This window comes from Triticum aestivum, chromosome 2D (assembly GCF_018294505.1).
Source record: "Triticum aestivum cultivar Chinese Spring chromosome 2D, IWGSC CS RefSeq v2.1, whole genome shotgun sequence".
Lineage (NCBI taxonomy): Eukaryota > Viridiplantae > Streptophyta > Magnoliopsida > Poales > Poaceae > Triticum > Triticum aestivum.
Window position 1 is genome coordinate 49,680,928 of NC_057799.1, and position 19,175 is coordinate 49,700,102.

Genomic DNA, 19,175 nt, shown 5'->3' on the forward strand with positions numbered 1-19,175 from the left:
CCTTTAGCACTCCAACTCGGCAGCCGCGATAACACGAAGCGGGTGCTCGCGACCCAGACGATATCACCCACACTCGAATTTTAAAGACAACACAAATCAGACGGTGGAATTCTTAGGTGTGAGATAATTAAATCTCATCTAGATGAGATTTAACAATTTTGATTAAAAAGTTTCTTACCGGGAGAGCTCTTTGAGTCTTCGCCGTGCCACTGAGTTGCAAAGAAAAGAGAAAAAAATAACAGCACAACAAAACACAAAAGGAAAACACGACCGCTAGAAAAAACAAGGCAACACGGCCCGTACAAGGCAAACAACCCGTTTGGAAATCAAACACAAAACAACCAAACTGGATGAACGGAGGACAAAAGCCACAACACGCGCGAGAGAGGATAATTTGCATCAATCTTACAACAATTAATTCATGTGGTGAGAATTAGCAAATAGTTAATCCAATGTTAGAAAATGTTCATAAATTAGAAAAACTATAACAGATTTTAAAACAATTCATGATTCTAAGGAATGTTCATGAATTTGAAAAAAAAAATCTGCACTAAAAAAGTGTTCACAATTTTTTTTAAAATATTCTTAAATTTCAAGAAGTGTTCGTGCCCTTTCAAAAGTTCATGTACTAAAACTATCATGAACTAGAAAATAAAAAAGACAGGAAAATGAAAATCATAAAAAATAACAAAAAGATATAGAAAACATTACAAAATTCTCAAAAAAAGAGAAAATGGCAGCGGAAAACACAAACTGGGCTGCTCCTTTTCGGCGCTTTAAGCCCCAGCAGTGCTCGCACGCTCCGCCTAGTGGGCCGGCCCAGCAACTTGCTGAACTGAAAACGTGAAGAAAAAAAGTTCCTGCAATAGACGTCCTGCTGCATTAACCACAAACTAACTCGGTGTCGTTGTCTCCTATCGGGAATAAGTACTACTAGCAAATATACCTGTGCGTTGCAAGGGGAGAAAAAAAATATAGCGCACGTCTCTAGCCTAATAACCCAAACGCTCTCTATTTTAATGTGCTACCTTACCCATGTGACCGCTTATCCTCCACCCGTCCTCGTCTACGGTGGTTGCGGTTTTCACCAGATCACGATGCCTTTGAACATGCTCAAATCCATGACGCTTAGTTCATCTACCACAAGCACCTGTCATTCAACCGCTCTAGCGCAAGGAAATGTATTTTAAAGAAAACTAATCTCACCGAGCTAGATGTGAGGGCCGTCCTCCACAAGCTACTCCCTTCCTTTAAAAGGAAATTAACAGGATAATTCTTCGTCTCCTGGATTTGTAATGTCACCTTTTGTGATGCTTGGATTGTATGGCGAACTTCAGAAACTCACCTCATCTCTCCTTCCTCCTAAAATTTATCCCCTTTGCTATGAACCAAGAACACATGGTTACGCCATATCTAAAGTTTTATCTATGTTTCTTTTGTGTGTTTTATCTTTGGATTGTACGTTTATCATATGATTGTATTACGACTTAAATATATACTCAGAAAGATATCATAGGGTGCCACCCAGAAATCTCATAAATAGATTTTTTGTGCTCCTAAATGTGTATGAACTTTATCATCTAATTCATACCCACATATGGAAGTTTATGCATGTTTCCATTTTGTAGGTTATCATTGGATTGTCGGAAAAGATATTTTTAGGAATGGCACTAATAAGCTTCCATGCATAGATTTCCTATGCTCCTAAAACTGTACAAATATGAGTATCAAAGGCAACCACTTTTTTCTATTTAGGCCCTGTTTGGTTCATAAGTCCTAAGACTTTTTTTAGTCCCAACTAAAAAGTCACTAGTCCCTAAAAAGTCCCTACATGTTTCTTTTTTAAGTCTCTACACCAATAAGTCCCTGTAAACAAACACCCCCTCATTTGCATAAGATCATAATGCATGGCATCACATCGTCTATGAAAATAAGCCAGAAGGTGCGTGAGTAATTTTCTAGTATAGAGATGATATCAACATGTAAGAATGTTCTATGACAGATACACGCAAACTGATAACTGTTTCATAGAACAGTGACTTATAGCTCATCGTAGTAGTAAGTGTAGAATTATAGGCCGTAATTACGAAGCTCCATGGAATTAAAAACATAATCATGCAAGTATCAAAAGAATCGACCTTGGCCATGCCATTAGACACCTTTTTGTCAGATATCACTTGTGAAAATAAAATTATTCAAATACATGAACCATGATTTAAATCTGATTGAAGAAGCTAATTAGTCAAGTTGCTGATTTATTCACTAATTACATGAAGCAACATGCTTACATTCGGAAACTAAATCAGGTAGGAGATTTTCGCAAATTAAGTATTCAGTGTTCTTCAGTCATCTTGTCTCATAAGATGCTGCAGCATCTCAAACGAATTCAGGGAGTGAAGTGACATTCGCAATATGTTTTCACCATCTATCGGCTGCAAATTTGTGATTAACATGGCATGCATGGCTCACGAGCATTAAACAAGAAGAAGTGATGTCTAGAACCTCTGAAACTTTTCAGAAATAAGGTGCTAGAACGTACCTCCTACATGCAGCTATGGTGCAGAGAAAGACATCGATCAATCTTTGAAGATGACAATGTCTGCGATGACCATGAGCGGGCCAAGGCAGTCAGGCGCGAACTTGCGCGCGAACATGTGCTCATAGGTGGAGTTGTTGGACTGACGTAGCTCGGCGGTGAGCAGCAGCGACACCTCTGGCACGCCATAAGTCTGTGGGTCGCCGTCAACACTGTCAGTATAGTTGATGCGCATGAGCGTGTACCAGGTGCAGCCGGCGGGGTCGGCCACGTCGAGCTGGTGTCCGTAAATATTGCTCCTCCGGGTAGCAGGAGTCCTGCGACTCCGGCAGGCACTGCTCACTAAACTTTTGCCAGAGACAGCGCTCGCGGAAGAGAGTGGCCATATGGAATAGAAGAACCTGATTCCAAGAAAGGCACAACAATATTGCTCTTTTACCATGCTAGGCACTAATAAGAAGCTACGGTTAGTGTCTCCAAGAAACAAAAACAATTCACAATAGTAAAGAATTCCCACATACAATGATGCATGAAGCTCCCTGCCTGGCCATGTTCTTCTCACTGAAATTTGATGTTGCCCTGCAGATATCTACAACGGTGAGCACTGCACTTTCTTTGCGGTCCCGGCTGCAATCAAATTTGTCAACATCCATAGACCAGACCATCAATACTCTGACTTTCTCAAGGGGACTACAATTTAGGGGCCAAATGTTTCAGATTTGGGAAGAAAATCATAGAATGTGTTGCCGTGAAGCCTACTGCCTTTGTTGCCTTGAAGCTCCTGCACCAAGAAACAAATATCAATTCGCGGTTTAACTAATTGAGACCCAAACAAATCAAGTGAGCTCTCCTAATCATTTATGCAATCCTAATCCTCCTCTGCATGTAGCCAGCAGCAGCCTGCAACCGCCCGCTTCATCTACATATAGAGTGCGCATGTCATGCCACCAATGACACACACAGCCGGGCAGTAGGAGCACAACACGGAAAACACATGTACCAGGGGACTGAAGATCCTTCCATGGCAGAGCAAGATGGAGGTCAAATCGATCCCGAATGAGCTAGGAGCCAGCAACCAAGATGAGTACGATGCAGAGGACGCCTCGTCCGGAAGCAAGGAGCTGGCCGAAGGCGGAGAGCATAGAGCTGTACGTCGCCGCCGACATGCTGCCGCCGTACGGCAGTAGGAGCACAACATGAAAAACACATATGCCAGGGACTGAAGATCTTCCGTGGCAGAGCAAGCTGGAGGTCAAATCGATCCCGAAGGAGGAGCCAGCAACTCAAGATGACTACGATGCAGAGGACGCCTCGTCTGGAAGCAAGGAGCTGGCCGAAGGCGGAGAGCGTAGAGCTGTACATCGCCGCTGACATGCGGCCGCCGTACGGGGACAACCCAAAGCCACGCCTTGCTGGCCGCCATGGTGGGCGCAGCGGTGGTGGAGAGCATCAAGCTAGTGGATCCAAGGGGGGTCCAATCCGGCAGTCCGCAGCACCCCGATCCAGTCAACAGCGCCGGCGATGGAAGGGAGAGAGGCAGGAAGGGATCGGGAGTTAGGATTAGATTTTTTTTTATTTTTTTTTGAGAAACGGGAGTTAGGATTAGAAGTGACAACGTTTACCGCACGGGGATTGGGGCGGGCCGAAGAGCACGGGGATAGGGCAGGCCGAAATAGGCCCAATGCAGCGACAACGTTTTTGCAAGTCTTCTGTTTCTAACGATCCCTATTACGACTGGGCGGAAGCGTATTGTGACGGTGAACCCACGGAGTCAATCTGTGCTTTATTATTAAAAATAAAAAATTAGGGAAAGATTTGAACCTTTCAGTAATACATATGATATACCCAATGTAAATTATTTCAAAAAATAAATAAAAAACCTGAAAAATAATTCACAAAAAGTAGAAAAAACCACGAACGTGAAATTTTTTCAAAATTTTGGAAAACTTTAATCTAATTTGGAAAAACTTGATCAATTTTTACAAAAATGCTCATCAAGTTTCAAGCATAGTTCATCATGTTTTGAAATAAAAACGTTCACAATTTGAAAATAAGTTCGATGATTTAGAAAAACAGTTCATTGATTTCAAAATAAGTTAATCAATTTCAAAAAATATTTCACAAATTTCGAAAAAGTTCAGCAATTTTTTAAAAAAGTTCATCGATTATGAAAAATGGTTCGTCATTTTTGAAGAAAAACGATCACAAATTGGAAAAAATTAATTGATTTGAAAACAATTTCATCGATTTTGAAAAATAGTTCACAAATTTGAGAAAAGTTCAGTGATTTTTAAAAAAGTTCATTGATTTTGAAAAAAGTTTCATCAATTTGGAGAAACAAGTTGCATATTCGAAAACAATTAATTGGTTTTGCAAAAAAAGTTCATCAAACTTGAAAAAAGTTCATCGAATTTGAAAAAAAAAATCGTAAATTTTGGTAAAAGTCATTCGATTTAAAAAAAGTTCATTGTTTTGTAAAAAAGTTCAGTGGATTTGGAAAAAATAGTTCATCAATTTTGCAAAAAGTTCATAAAGTTCAAAAAAAGTTCATTAATTTTGAAAAAAGTTCATCAAACTACAAATAAAGTTCATCGTTTCTGAAAAAAGTTGAAATTTTTTAAAAAGAGTTCATCGATTTTAAAAGCAAATTGCAAAAATCTAGAAAACTACACACATTGTAAAAAAAGTAAAAAGAAACAGGAAAAGGACAAAAAATAAAAGGGAAAAAGAAAAAAAAACAAAACCATTCCAAGAAAGAGAAAAACGAGAAAACCGGTCGCAATCTGGAGAAAGAATAGGAGAAAAATGAATAAGTTGTCACATGTGGTGGGTTGTCCCAAGTGGTTGCTGTGTTGCTAGTCTTCACGGAAAAAGAGAAGGAAAGCAACTGGCCCGTTAGCAAAATGCTCAACGCCAAATTGGGTTTGCCCACAAACTGACCACGGACACCCAAAATAAAAAAAAAAAAGGGAGGAAGAGACAAAGGAAATGGATAAGCTCACAAGGTAATGTGTTTTCCCTCTCACTTGTTTTATTCTCTCCCAAGCCTTCATGTGCGATCCAAGCAAATGAACAAAAACGTCCACGTACAAACAGATGCATAAGCCCACAGCAAAAGAGAAAAAGACCATACACAAAAAACTCGCAAGTAGGACAGGTAATGCGTTTTCTCTCTCACTTGTTTTAGTCTCTCCCAAGCCTTAGTGTGCGATCCAAGCAAATGAACAAAAGCATCCACGCACGAATAGATGCATAAGCCCACAACAAGAGAGAAAAAGACCATACACAAAAAACTCACGAGTAGAACGAAGGGTCCTCCTATATGCCGCTCTTTGGGGCAAACAGCCGCAGTTTCGCATAGGCGGGTCTACCGGTCGAGCTACTGAAGGTTATTGAACGTAGAGCAGCGTAAAGCATTAAGAACCAACATCCAGAACAAATCCGACATACTTTTAGAATTTTGAACGCAATTTTTTCTGAAAAAAAACCCTGAGTGTTTTATGAAACACAAACACTTTTCAATTTTGTAAACAAATTTTTAAAATTGAAACATTTTGAAAAACAGGAAAAATTTCTGAATTTCTAAACAAATTTGGAAAGTAGGAACATTTTCTGAAATTCACGAACATATTTTAATTTGTGAACAAATTTCGAAGCATGAACATTTTCTGAAAAATTGAACAAATTTGGAAAAAATTATTTTTTTAAAAATCCCAAACATTTTTTAATTTCCGAACAAAATTTAAAAATGTGAAAGCTTTCTGAATTTGTGAATGAATCTGGAAAACAGGAGCATTTTACTAATTTTGTGAACAATTTTCGTAAATGGGAACAATTTTTAATTCCTAAGCCATTTGTAATTCGTGAACAAAATTTTAAAATGCGAACAAATTTTGAAAACAAGAATATATTTTTGGAACCGAACATTTCTTAGTTTGCGAGTAAAATTTTAAAAGGCAAACACGTTTTGAAATTCAGAACATTTTCTGAAATAAGTGAACAATTTTTGAAATTGTAAACTTTTATGAAATTTCTGAATAAAAAAAATGAAGACAAGAACATTTTCAATTTCGTTCTTTTTTTTTGAAAAGATAAAAAAGTCAAAAAGCAAAAAAACAAGAAGAAGAAAAATAAAAAGTTAGAAACGAAAAAGAAAGAGATAAGAGAAAAAATGAAAAAGGAAAAGAAAATATGAAAAAAAATATAAAAGGTAAAATCGGTTCAGGAACCTTCTAGAAGGTTCCCAAAACCTAAGAAAACCCGGCTATGAACATCATTGAAGTTTCCCAAAACCGGTATGGGTGAAACGCTAAACAGGCCGATCCAAGCCCGCCCGCTGGGTCGATAGATTTTGCGTAGTCCCAACCGTTTGCCGTAGAGAGCGGCAAATAGGGTATCCACAGAACGAAAACAGCTGAGACCACATGAGCTGAGGACAAAAGGCTAAAAAAAGAAAAAAAAAAACGCCCAAACCCTGACGCATGGCCAACAAGAACTACGACAGAATGAAAGGACATGCTTACATTTAACTACATCTACGAAGGAGCATATAATGGACGGGCACGGGATGTGGCCAGCGACGGGAATCATGTGCTCGCACGGAAAACAAAGCCACAATGGATCGAATGGTGAAAGACTTAGTTGTGAGGTAAGTATTTCACATCTAGATGTGAAATAGGAATTCTGTAACAAAGAGCCCCCTCAAACAGGAAATAGAAGAAAAGAGAGATGCAAAGTCTTTAGAATGCAACAACAACCCAGAAGGAAAAACAAAAGAGGGGCATTATAAAAACTAAAAACTAAGATCGAAGCGGCCCTAGGCGAACGCAGCTCCAGGCATTTAATTTATCGCCAGCTTGTGTGCATCACACACTTGATTTTTATCTAAGATACGATCAATCGAGCTAGCCTTGTTATCAAAGACCCTGTTGTTACACGCTCATTCCAGATTGCCCAGGCTAGTAAAACAGCCACGCTCTCTTTAACTTCTTTCTCTGAGCCGATGGCACATTCGTCCTAGCCGTTGCCTAGACTGTTAGAATATCTGGCTGGAGTATAAAGGTTTCTCTCTGGAGATTTCCAGATTTCTTTATGGAAGCTCCCTTAGCGTTTCCTCCTAGGCGACTCCATTGTCTGGAGCATAAGTTGGAGCATTAGGCATCTGTCTCCAGATTTCTTTATCAAAGCTGCCTTGCGTTTCCTCCTAGGCGGCTCAATTGTCTCCTTCACTTTGGAGGACCTGCGCTCTTGTGAGACCTGTTTATCGTTTTGCTGGCAGGTAACCTTCACCAATAAGCCATAGCCAACAACAAAAGAGTACAGAAGGAATGTAGCAAAACCAATTTTTCTTCCCGACCAACCAACCAAAACACCGCCTTGTCTCTACGTGATGTGCATGTGCGTACAGGCCAACATGATGGCTCCAAGCTCGTCGACCCATATTTCAGGGCACACGCTTCTGCTGCTTAGCTAGCTCCCATATTTCAAGACCTATCTATCAGGGAAGCTGGACCAAATGAAACATCTCTGAGATTGAAACCCAGAGCTAGCTAGCTTCAATAGCGGTTTGCTCGATCGAGTGGTTGATGGTGTTAGATGCATCGTTGCCGGTGTAGTTGGGACACAGCAATCTCTCATGTGCTCACGCATGGGGACGCTAAACTGCGCTGTTGACATGAGCTCCGGCACGAAGCAGCTACAGCACCAGCCAGCAGCGCCGACTTCACCCACCGCCTCCTTCTCGGAGTCCAACATCGTCGCCTCGTCAGCGGACCCCGACGCCATCGACGCCCTAGCGGGCCTGCAAGCGTTGAGGTTCGATGGAGACATCGACGGCGAGATCCAGTCGCCTGACCTCGCCATGTGGGAGTCGCTCTTCGCCGACCAGATCGGCGCCGGCGCCGCCTCAGGCGCCGACTTCTTGATGTCCTCCCCAAGGAGGGACTTCAGCCCTCTGAGGGACTTCATGGCGTCTTCTCCCAAGAGGGACTACATGGTGTCTTCTCCCAAGAGGGACTACATGATGTCTTCACCCAAGCGGGACTACATGGTGTCCTCCCCTAAGAGAGAGATGGTGTCCTCCCCGAGGAGAACCTTCTCCAACCTCTACAACAACAGCACCAGCCAACAGAGCTACATGCATGGCACCTTGCACGGCATGGACACGGGAAGCCCCAGCAATCTCGCCGGCTACGGCAAGGGGAAGTCGTCGCAGAGCCCGCTCCACAAGGGATTCGTCAACAACGCCCACAGCAACAGCAGCAAGAGCAACCTCTCGTGCTCCTCGTCCTACGTTAATAACAGCGAGAATCTTGCTCTGCCATCCTTGAACTCCTCCTTCCTGGAGGAAGGCTACCTGGCGTACCAGCTGCCGCCGGAGAAGGATGCCGGCGGCTCCTCCTCTGCCGGCACCAGTGCTACGCAGCTGCCGACGCTCTCCGAGTGCCTGGCGATGCCGGAGCCGGTGTACGGAACCAGGGACGAGGCGGCGGTCGGCAGAGGGATTCCGGTGGGAGGCTTGCAGCCTGATCACCTCTACTACGCCAGCCAGTTCGGAGCTGCAGATGGCTTGCCGTTGCAGCACCAAATGGCAAAGCCTGACCAGTGGGCAGATTCTTCCTCCTTGCACAGCATGCTGGGGTCAGTAATACAGTCAGATCAGGTTGAGCAGGTAATTAAAAGTACCAGTCATGCATCAATTTTTATTTTTATTTTTTTGTGACGGCAGCCATGAAGCATCAATTTACACGGATTGTTTACGTAGACTTGAGAAATTAGATTGCGGTTATCCACTGTTTTTTTACTCCATCTTCTTTGGTAGTCTTTGAATTTGGCACGCAGGCTGTCACAATTGGCCAAATGGTCGCAGTCCATGCATTCCGTACGTGGGGGTGGTGTGGTTAAATTAGATCGTCAGACTGAGACCGTTGTTTTAACCCAACTTGCCAAAAGCATGCCATAATTAATGTTTTGTTAAAAGGTCCTTTATATTGAATCAAATGCCGCATCGAGGGATCCATACAAACACAATGTGTGCACACTTGACACCTGCATAATTAGGATGCACGCAACTTAAAATCCGACGCACTCACACAAAGTAACATGCCGGCAAAGAGCAATTGAGGGAGTAATATGTTAATGGACGCTTGCAATCAAGTTTTAGAGAGCTAACCTCTCTTACCATCTGATACGAGGGAATTGAGCGGCATCCCGAGTGGAAGAAGGAAGATGATAGGGCGGAAGGGGGAGTAAGAAGGAGAAGGGGAAGAGTCAGAGGAAGGGTGAGGAGCTGAACCACTCATCTCAGGAAAATCGGTAGGGATGGGTAATTAGTAGCCTAACGGGCTTCAAGGAAACGCTAAATTGTGGTTCGACAAACTCCTGAGTTCTTGACTTGCCTTGGCCAAAGGCGATGGTGAATTTGAGAGAGAGAGAGAGAGAGAGAGAGAGAGAGAGAGAGAGAGAGATTTGTCTCCTTTTTTTTTTTGTAGAACCCCCATGATGCGCCGCCGTCCTTTTCTGTTCCTTGTTGAACCCTAGTCCATGAATTTGAGGGCCTCATTCTTAAGGGTGGGCGTTAAATCTCTATCTAATATGGTAGGAGTTAGCGCGAGGAAGAGGCGCATGAGATATAATAAGAGTGCACGGGAGGAAGAAGGTTGTGGTCATGACCTAGGGTTCAACTATATTTTTCCATAAAATAGGGGGGTCTAATGAAAAACTCACATTTTGTTGAAAGATTATGCATTGAAAATCTGCATAGTTTCTCATCTTTCAGAATATTTTATTGATTCCACTTTGCAAGATTTTAAAGAGGAAGAAATCGACAAGTCATATATTACTCCTGATGAAAATTTGCAATTCAGCATTTTCAGCAAATACTAGTGATGATCTTTTCGAGAATTACAACGAAGTTCTACATATGCCTAGTAAAAATTTACAAAGCATGTTTCACATAGAGTACACTACACATACGTGACGCCATATGAATGATTTGAGCATGCAAGAAGAGATCTCGAAATAAAATCTATTTTCTGGCCATGCAAATCCGGAATACTCAGTGGTCGCCACTCACAATTCAGATTCCATGCATGCAGGAGCAGGACAGCGGTCTTCAGCTGGTGCACCTGCTGCTGGCGTGCGCCGACTTCGTGTCCAAGGGCGACCAGCCCTCCGCCCTCCGCCACCTCCACCTCCTCCGCCGCGTCGCCTCGCCGCTCGGCGACTCCATGCAGCGTGTCGCCTCCTACTTCGCCGACGCGCTCGCCACTCGCCTCTCGGTCTCCTCCGGCACCGCCATCTCCCCGCGCGGCGCGGGCGCCCCCTATCCCTTCCCGCCGTCGCCAGATACCCTAAAGATTTACCAGATCCTCTATCAGGCATGCCCTTACATCAAGTTCGCTCACTTCACGGCCAACCAGGCCATCTTCGAGGCCTTCCACGGCGAGGACCGCGTCCACGTCGTCGACCTCGACATCCTCCAGGGCTACCAGTGGCCGGCTTTCCTTCAGGCACTCGCGGCGCGGCCGGGTGGCCCGCCGACGCTAAGGCTGACGGGGGTGGGCCACCCGGCCACGGCTGTACGGGAGACCGGGCGGCACCTTGCCTCCCTCGCCGCATCGCTGCGCGTGCCGTTCGAGTTCCATGCCGCCGTGGCGGACAAGCTGGAGAGGCTGCGCCCTGCCGCTCTGCAGCGCCGCGTTGGGGAGGCGCTGGCCGTGAACGCGGTGAACCGCATGCACCGCGTCCCCGGCGCTCATCTCGGCCCGCTGCTGTCTATGATCCGTGACCAGGCTCCCAAGATCATGACCCTCGTGGAGCAGGAAGCTGGCCATAACGGCCCATACTTCTTGGGCAGGTACGCGCCAAATTAAACTCATCCTCGTTTTCAATTTTCTTTTGCTTTTACTACCTCTCTCCTAAAATATAAAAACGTTTTTAACACTATGCTATTGTAAAAAACGTTCTTATATTTTGGGACGGAGGGAGTATTTTTTTTCAAAAAGAGGATAACCCATCATATGATGTTTGCTCTTAACTAATGTGGTGTTAATTATTACTGTGGTAAGTAATCGGTGGAAACATGTGACAGACCAACATAGTACATATATAGATGAATCTAATTTGATAGCGATGTTAAATTTGAAGGACAAAATTCATCCATTCTAAAAAAAAGGAGACAAAATTCATTGCTGAATTTGTATACAGGTTCCTGGAGGCACTGCACTACTACTCGGCCATCTTCGACTCGTTGGACGCGACATTTCCGGCAGACTCAGCGCCACGGATGAAGGTCGAGCAATGCCTCCTGGCTCCTGAGATTCGCAATGTGGTGGCGTGCGAGGGCGCCGAGCGGGTGGCACGGCACGAGCGGCTAGACCGGTGGCGCCGCATCATGGAGGACCGTGGATTTGAGGCCGTGCCGCTAAGCCCAGCGGCCGTCGGCCAGAGCCAGGTCCTCCTAGGACTTTACGGCGCCGGTGACGGGTACCGGCTCAATGAGGACAAAGGGTGCCTCCTCCTCGGCTGGCAGGATCGTGCCATCATCGGCGCATCAGCGTGGCGGTGCTGATCAAAGGATCCGTCGCGGGCTGGACAAGATGGAAAAGAATTCCTATGTGTGTGGGTGTGTTTATTTTCTTGGTTGGTTGACTAGCCGAATTTCCGGCAACTCACTGTAACAAGTTTGTATTGGAGACGAACTTGGATTTGTGGTGCTTATAGTTGAATCTTGCTATATGCGAATGTATCTAGATTTGCTCCTGTTTTCAGCCAACATTTTTGAATGGCAGATAACTAGAACATCAGAAAAATTCTGGTTCAGATAAAACTTCACGCAGACGACACAAATTTGGTGAAACTGCATTTCTGAGTTTGAATTTTCTTTGACTGGTGAAATATGTAAATTTCAAACTGAGAACGATTAAGGCACATTCGTCTGATTCTCCGTTTGTTGTTGCCAGCAGTCGAGTCCATGTTGTTTGCGTTGTGTTTTACTTGGGCTGTCATCGTGTATTGTTCACTGTGAATTTCACTAAGGTTCTCTGCAAGGTCGACTCCACGAAACACACAACATCCGTCGCCTCTTCTCCCAAGAAAAAAGGCTAGGGTTTCCGCCTAAGGGGATCTCCCGTAACTGGTTCCGCTCGCCTCCAGGTGCTTTTTGGCACCGATGAGGGGAGGGAGACCCCGGTATGGGTTGTCTATGTAGTCTTTGGTCACTCTAGCTTTATTTAGGGTTAAGTCTAAGTGTCTGGGTGACGTAGGTGAGGCAATGTTGCCATCGATGGCGAGGAATAATACCTTCCTGTCATGTCTTCGTCCGGATATGTTGCTTGCACTAGTAAAAAAAGGGCCTATTGTCCCGGTTGGTAAGGGCCTTTTGTCCCGGTTTTTGAACCGGGATTAAAGGGTTGTTACTAATGCCCTAACCCTTTAGTCCCGGTTCTTACACGAACCGGGACAGATGGGCCTCCACGTGGCCGGTGCGGCGAGCCCAGGCAGGAGGGCCTTTGGTCCCAGCCAATAGGCATCCACGCGTCAGCATTTCAGTGGCTGGGGTTTTTGTTTTTTTTGAAAGGGGGGGGGTTGGGGGTTTTGGGGGTTAATTTAGGTGTTTCATATATTGTGTTAGCTAGCTAATTAATAGAGAGAAGTGTCCTCTCTTATCTCCGTGCTTGGTGGATGCTACGTACTATATACGTATGGAGAGAACTAGACACGCTAGCTAGTAAGCAAATGAAGGAAACAAAAGATCGTCATGAACATATGCATACAGAGAGAAGTGATATCGACCACCTCTCCTTCTCCGAGAGATTGGTCGAACAACAAGTTCTCGTATATCTATCCGACACTACCGGCTACATATATACAATAATTATCTCTTACAATATAATCTCCTAATTAAATTGTAAGAACACAGGGTCCACATAGTATTCTCCGTTTTCAGCGATCACGTGGTCAAGGAAGAATGCCGCCAATTCCTCTTGAATTGCTCGCATACGATCTGGTGCTAGGAGTTCATCCCGCATCCGAAAGATCTAATTTGAAGAAGGGGGTCAATACATATATATATATATATATATATATAATAATGAAACTCAACACAAATGATGGTAATAAAATAAAATTGTGAATATTATTGCTTACGCACTTCATATTGTTCGTCAGAGTAGCCCCGCTCACAGGTCGTGTAGCGGATGGACTCGCAAACGTAGTATCCACAGTAATTATTCCCGGGTTCCTGCCACAACCACTTTACAAGAAATAGAGGTCAATCAAACTGATAAGCAAGCATGCTAAATGGTATTGATGAAACTAGCGCTTGAATCACTAGGAGATGCGCGGAACATGCTACTATAGTACTTACTTTCGGGTGTTTAAATTGCAGCTTCTTCGGCAGTCCCGGAGCTTTTTTGGTGAATTTTCTCCAAACCCTGCCAGACAAAGAAAACAATTACTTGATATCAGGAAATGAACAAAGTTGCTGATATGGTGGATAATGATCGATTTAACTTACTTCTCGAGCATTTGAGTCATGTCCGCATAGTCCTGGGGATCTTTTCGTCTCGAGTCTAAGACGGTTACTACTCCCTGCTCAAGCTTAATCTCTAGGAGAATATAGTGGAAGCTGCGCACGCATGCATAAGTCATCAATTACATTACTATAACCTGGACTAATAAGGGAAACCGAATATGCACAAGACAGTAACACTCACTTGAAGTTGTAAGGAAAGAGTATTATATCTTTGTTTTCATTTATTACCAACGATCGTAGCAAGTTGGCCTCGGTATTTTCGGCATGATATTTAACCTGAGTTGCATCTATGAGATTTGTGTTAATGAACCCAATATCACCGATTTGTCTTTTCTTCAATTCGGCGATCTTCAATCTGCATAATATAGTGAGGATAATTATAAATACATGCAATGAAAGAGCTGACCTATATAGAGAGACTTAATGACAGAAGTAGTACTACTTACAGACAGTAGCAAGTGATCGTTGATTTATCGAGGGCCTTTTGATTGAAAAACTGGAAGAACTCCTCAAATGGAACATTCAACAGTTCAATTCCAACGAGGTCATGCTCCGGTTTAACTCTCAGCGTCAAAGTATCCCTCCCCCCAGACTCTCTGCAGGTTTTCATGTACCAATCATGTAATCTTCGCATCATCGTTGTTAGAGATCTTTCATCTTTGACGAGAGGCTTCCCGTAATGGTATTTGTGTTCGTCCACCTCCAAGATATCATAATGTACATCGTCGGGCAGGTAATCTCCAAGATTGCTATAACCGGGCACCATCCTCGGATCATTAGCGACGATGTCGCTAGACACCTTGAGCGGGGGGCACGATTGGTTCGCTTGTTCGCCGAGCTGGGCAATTTTTTTCCCAGCTCGTCGTTCTTTTAACCTTTGATCACTGACAGTACTTCCCGACCGCTCCGCTTCGGCAAATGTCTTTGCAAGAATGCGCTCATAGTTGCCTTTCGGCGGAGACTTTGGTGGTTTTGTCAGGGCAGCCAGAGTGCGCTTCGCTTTCACCGGATCTACCTTCTCCTCCGGAGGTGGATGTTTATTTGCTTTCACCCCTTCAAAGAAGTTCGTCACTTCGGCTCGCACGATCTTCATGGTTTCCTCCTCGGTCCTCTCGTATGGTAACTTCTCTGGAGTCTTCAGAGAAGGACCGAATCTGTATTGCCTCCCGCCTCTGGCTGTACTGCTAGACGCCGGCAGAGCAGACGGAGCGGCTGCGGCTGTCTTCTTTCCTTGCTTACGAGGCAGAGGAGAAGGACTACGACGCGCCGGAGCAGCCAGAGCGGCGGCGGGTCTCTTCCGCCCTTGCTGACGAGGCGGAGAAGGAGGAGGCTGGCTGCTCTGGCGCGCCGGCGCAGGCGGAGAAGGAGGCGGAGTACTGCCACGCGCCGGAGAAGGAGGCTGAGTGCCCTGATCACTCGCCGGAGGAGGAGGCAGAGGAGGAGGCGGAGTGCCGCCACGTGCCGGAGAAGGAGGCTGAGTGCTCTGATCACTCGCCGGAGGAGGAGGCGGAGGAGGAGGTGGAGTGCCCTTACTCGCTGGAGGCGTCCAGTCGGAAGGTTGATGAGCTCCTTCCGCCATAGGCATGGAGTCTTCAGAGCAAAACCCAGCCGAGTCTCCCCTTCACCGGTAGGGTGGCAAGCCGGAGGTCCTCAAATCCCTCCTTTATTTCATCCACCATCACCCTAGCATATCCTTCTGGAATCGGCCGGCAGTGGTAGGTTGCGCCGGGTTCAGGAGGTAAAATAGAGCCAACAGCCGCCTTGACTTTGAAGTTCTGTCATTGCGTCATAAGGTGGCAATGTTGAGACTCTGTGATAGCATCCACGGGGTAGCTAGCAGGAGCCGTCAAGACATGCTCCGGCTAAAGCAGCTCGGTGGAAGCCACGCTGCTTCTCCGCTGAGATGGCGAGGTAGCTTCGGGGGTAGTTTCGGCATGCCGATTGCCGTCTCGTTCCTCTAGCGCTTGAACCCTTTCGTGCAGCTTCTGAATTTGGGTCTGCTCCACTTTTTTCCTCCTCTCCTGGCTTTTGTAACCGCCTGCGTCCGGAAAACCAGCCTTCCACGGAACGGAGCCTGGCGTGCCTCGTGTCCGTCCAGGGTGCTCAGGATTCCCGAGGGCCATTGTGAGCTCGTCGTTCTCTCTGTCTGGAACGAACGTCCCTTCCTGCGCTGCATCGATATACTGCTGAAGCCTCTTGACTGGTATTCTCAAAAGCTCGTCCGTCCAAACGCACCTCCCTGATACAGGGTCCAATTTTCCGCCAGCCCCGAAGAACCAAGTCCGGCAACGGTCTGGCCAGTTCATTGTCTGTGGTTCGATCCCTTTATCAAGCAGATCATTCTCAGCCTTGGCCCACTTAGGCCGGGCTTTGAGGTAGCCACCTGACCCCGTGCGATGGTGAAGCTTCTTCTTCGCAGCATTCTTCTTGTTTGTCGCTGACATCTTCTTACTCTTTTCCGATGTCTTGTGGGCCACAAATGCGGGCCAGTGATCTCTGATCTTCTCATACCGGCCGATGAATTCTGGTGTCTCTTCTTTGTCGACAAACGTTTTCAGCTCATTCTTCCACCTCCTGAATAGGTCTGCCATCTTCTTAAGAGCATGAGACTTGATTAATTGCTCTTTAACTGGCTTCTCCGGATCCTCCTCTGGCGGTAGGGTGAAATTTGCCTTCAGCTCAGTCCAAAGATCATCTTTCTGCATATCATTGACATAAGACACCTCAGGGTCTTCCTTCTTAGGCTTATACCATTGGTGGATGCTGATCGGGATCTTGTCCCTAACTAGAACCCCGCACTGAGCAGCAAATGCATCCTTTGTCCGGATGGGTTCAATCGGTTGGCCGTCGCGCGCGATTGCTGTGATCTCAAACCTTTCATCCGAGCGCAACTTTCTCTTCGGGCCTCGTCTCTTTACCAAAGTTGTGCTCGATCCGGAGGGCTAGAAAAAAGAAGAAAGACGAGAGTTAATTAATATGTGTACATACCAAAACAATGAATGCATCAATTAGCTAGTCAGCACAGGCTTAACTAATATATTTACCTGGCCGGACTCTGTTCGGTCACCGGAGCCGTCACCACGGGCTCCTTCTTGCACCAGCATTGGGTCACCGGAGCCATCATAATCATGTCTTTCCTCCTCCACTCTTCGATCACCGTAGCTTGCTTCTTCACCCTGTTCTTCCAGACCATCATTGTCGTTAAGATACGACAAGATATCACCTCCGGCTAAGATTATGTCCCCCAACACCTCTTCTGCTTGCTCGTCTCGTCCGTGCTCCATTGTTTCTGCAAATATTACAACATGGCAATTATTACACAAACATGACAGCAGGTGGATATATTAGTGCAAACGTAGACCTAGCTTATTCCGGGTTTGGGGTGGCCTCGGCAACGCTTCAAGGGTAGGGGCGCGGCGGGAGGGGTAGGAGACCGACATCGTTTTTTTCTAGGGTTTGGGTGTCCACGAGAGTTTTGGTCGAGCGAGAGGGCCGGGGGGTGCTCCCGTGGTATAAGTTATCACGGTCGAGAGGGGGTATAAATATCGACCGTCCATCATGTCGAAGTTATCTGGGAGGGAGTTGTATATATCGACAACGACGACATACATACATGGGAAAATAATGTTATCGGGGAGGGGGTATATCGACAACGACATACCCGATAAAAAATAAGAAGACGAAGAAGAAATAAAAAGAGGAGAAGAAGAAAGGAATAGAGGAGAAGATCGAAGAAAAAAAGAAGAAAAAGAAGAGGAGAAGAAGAAAGGAATACATGAGAAGAAGAAAAAATAGACTATTTTTTCTTCTTCTCCTCTTCTTTTTCTTCTTTTTCCTCTTCTTATTTATTTCTCCTCTTCTTCCTCTCCTCTTCTTCTCCTTTCTTCCTCTTCTTATTTTCGTTTTTCCCCTCCTTCTTTTTCTTCTTCTTCCTTTCCTAGCTAGATACATAAAACTTTTCTAAAAATGTAACTTTTGCATATATAAAACTTTTCCTAACTCTTTAACAACCACAAAAATTACTCCAACTTCATGACAGTACCCACACTCCATTTCACCAAAAACCTTCTGATCCATAGTTCAAAATTTTCAAATTTCATTTAAATGAAATTTGAACCAGATTCAAATTCCTTGCTGAAAACCTATTCAAATTCCTTTCTAAAAATCTAACTTTTGCATATATGTATTTTTAAAACATCATTACAGTTGAAAAAATACATACATACATACAAAAAACATGTAAAAATACATACATACATACATACATACATATATGAACATACATAAAAAAATACATATATCTAAAAAATATATTTAACATCATTACAGTCGGCGACGGCGAGGGCGCGGGCGACGGCGACGGGCGAGGGCGCGGGGCAAGGGCGGCGCGCGTCGGGGCAGGGACGGCGCGCGGCGACGACGTCGGGCGAGGACGCGGCGACGGCGAGGGCGCGGGTGACGGCGACGACGGGCGCGGGCGACGGCGACGGGCGAGGGCGCGGCGACGACGAGGGCGCGGGGCAGGGCGGCGCGCGTCGAGGCAGGGACGGCGCGCGGCGACGACGTCGGGCGAGGGTGGGGCGACGGCGAGGGCGCGGGCGACGGTGACGACGGGCGCGGGCGACGGCGACGGCGGGGCGGCGGGGCGGCGGGCGGCGTCGGGGCAGCCTGGCGGCGTCGATGTCGTCGAGGGGTCGTCAGGGGCAACTGCGAGATGAAGATGAAAATTTCACAAGTGTTGGTTATATACCAAGAGCTTTGGTCCCGGTTCGTGGCATCAACCGGGACCAATGCACCTTTAGTCCCGGTTGGTGCCACCAACCGGGACCAAAGGTCTCTTTTCAGCAGCCCAAAGGGCGGAAAGCGGCGGCCTTTGGTCCCGGTTGGTGGCACCAACCGGGACTAAAGGGGGTGCATTGGTACCGGTTCGTGGCACCAACCGGGACCAATACACCCCTTTAGTCCCGGTTGGTGCCACCAACCGGGACCAAAGGACATGTGCTGCCCGCGTCGCGGCCAAAGTTTAGTCCCACCTCGCTAGTTGAGAGAGCTCGAGAGTGGTTTATAAGCGCTGCTGCGCCAACCCTCTCGAGCTCATCTCCA

The 19,175-nt window shown here is 45.8% G+C and overlaps 1 protein-coding gene and 1 long non-coding RNA gene across 2 annotated transcripts; one reads left to right on the plus strand and one right to left on the minus strand.

The window, feature by feature from the left end:
• Nucleotides 1-606: 606 nt before the first annotated feature.
• Nucleotides 607-4,096, minus strand: LOC123051477 (uncharacterized). Its single transcript, XR_006424173.1, has 3 exons — nucleotides 3,537-4,096; nucleotides 3,058-3,455; nucleotides 607-2,986 (listed from the first exon to the last, which is right to left on the minus strand). It is a non-coding gene; the product is annotated as an uncharacterized lncRNA (long non-coding RNA).
• Nucleotides 4,097-8,183: 4,087 nt separating this feature from the next.
• LOC123055631 (GRAS family protein RAM1-like) lies at nucleotides 8,184-12,107 on the plus strand. Its single transcript, XM_044479565.1, has 3 exons — nucleotides 8,184-9,206; nucleotides 10,633-11,393; nucleotides 11,744-12,107. Exons 1-3 carry the CDS (start codon nucleotides 8,184-8,186, stop codon nucleotides 12,105-12,107), a joined length of 2,148 nt encoding a protein of 715 aa, XP_044335500.1.
• Nucleotides 12,108-19,175: the final 7,068 nt, after the last annotated feature.

Bases quoted from the DNA above. Each gene is read 5' to 3' on its own strand.
- LOC123055631 (XM_044479565.1), top strand. From the start codon at position 8,184: ATGGGGACGCTAAACTGCGCTGTTGACATGAGCTCCGGCACGAAGCAG. The intron at 9,207-10,632 runs GTAATTAAAAGT...CCATGCATGCAG, and splicing joins AGTCAGATCAGGTTGAGCAG to GAGCAGGACAGCGGTCTTCA. The intron at 11,394-11,743 runs GTACGCGCCAAA...ATTTGTATACAG, and splicing joins GGCCCATACTTCTTGGGCAG to GTTCCTGGAGGCACTGCACT.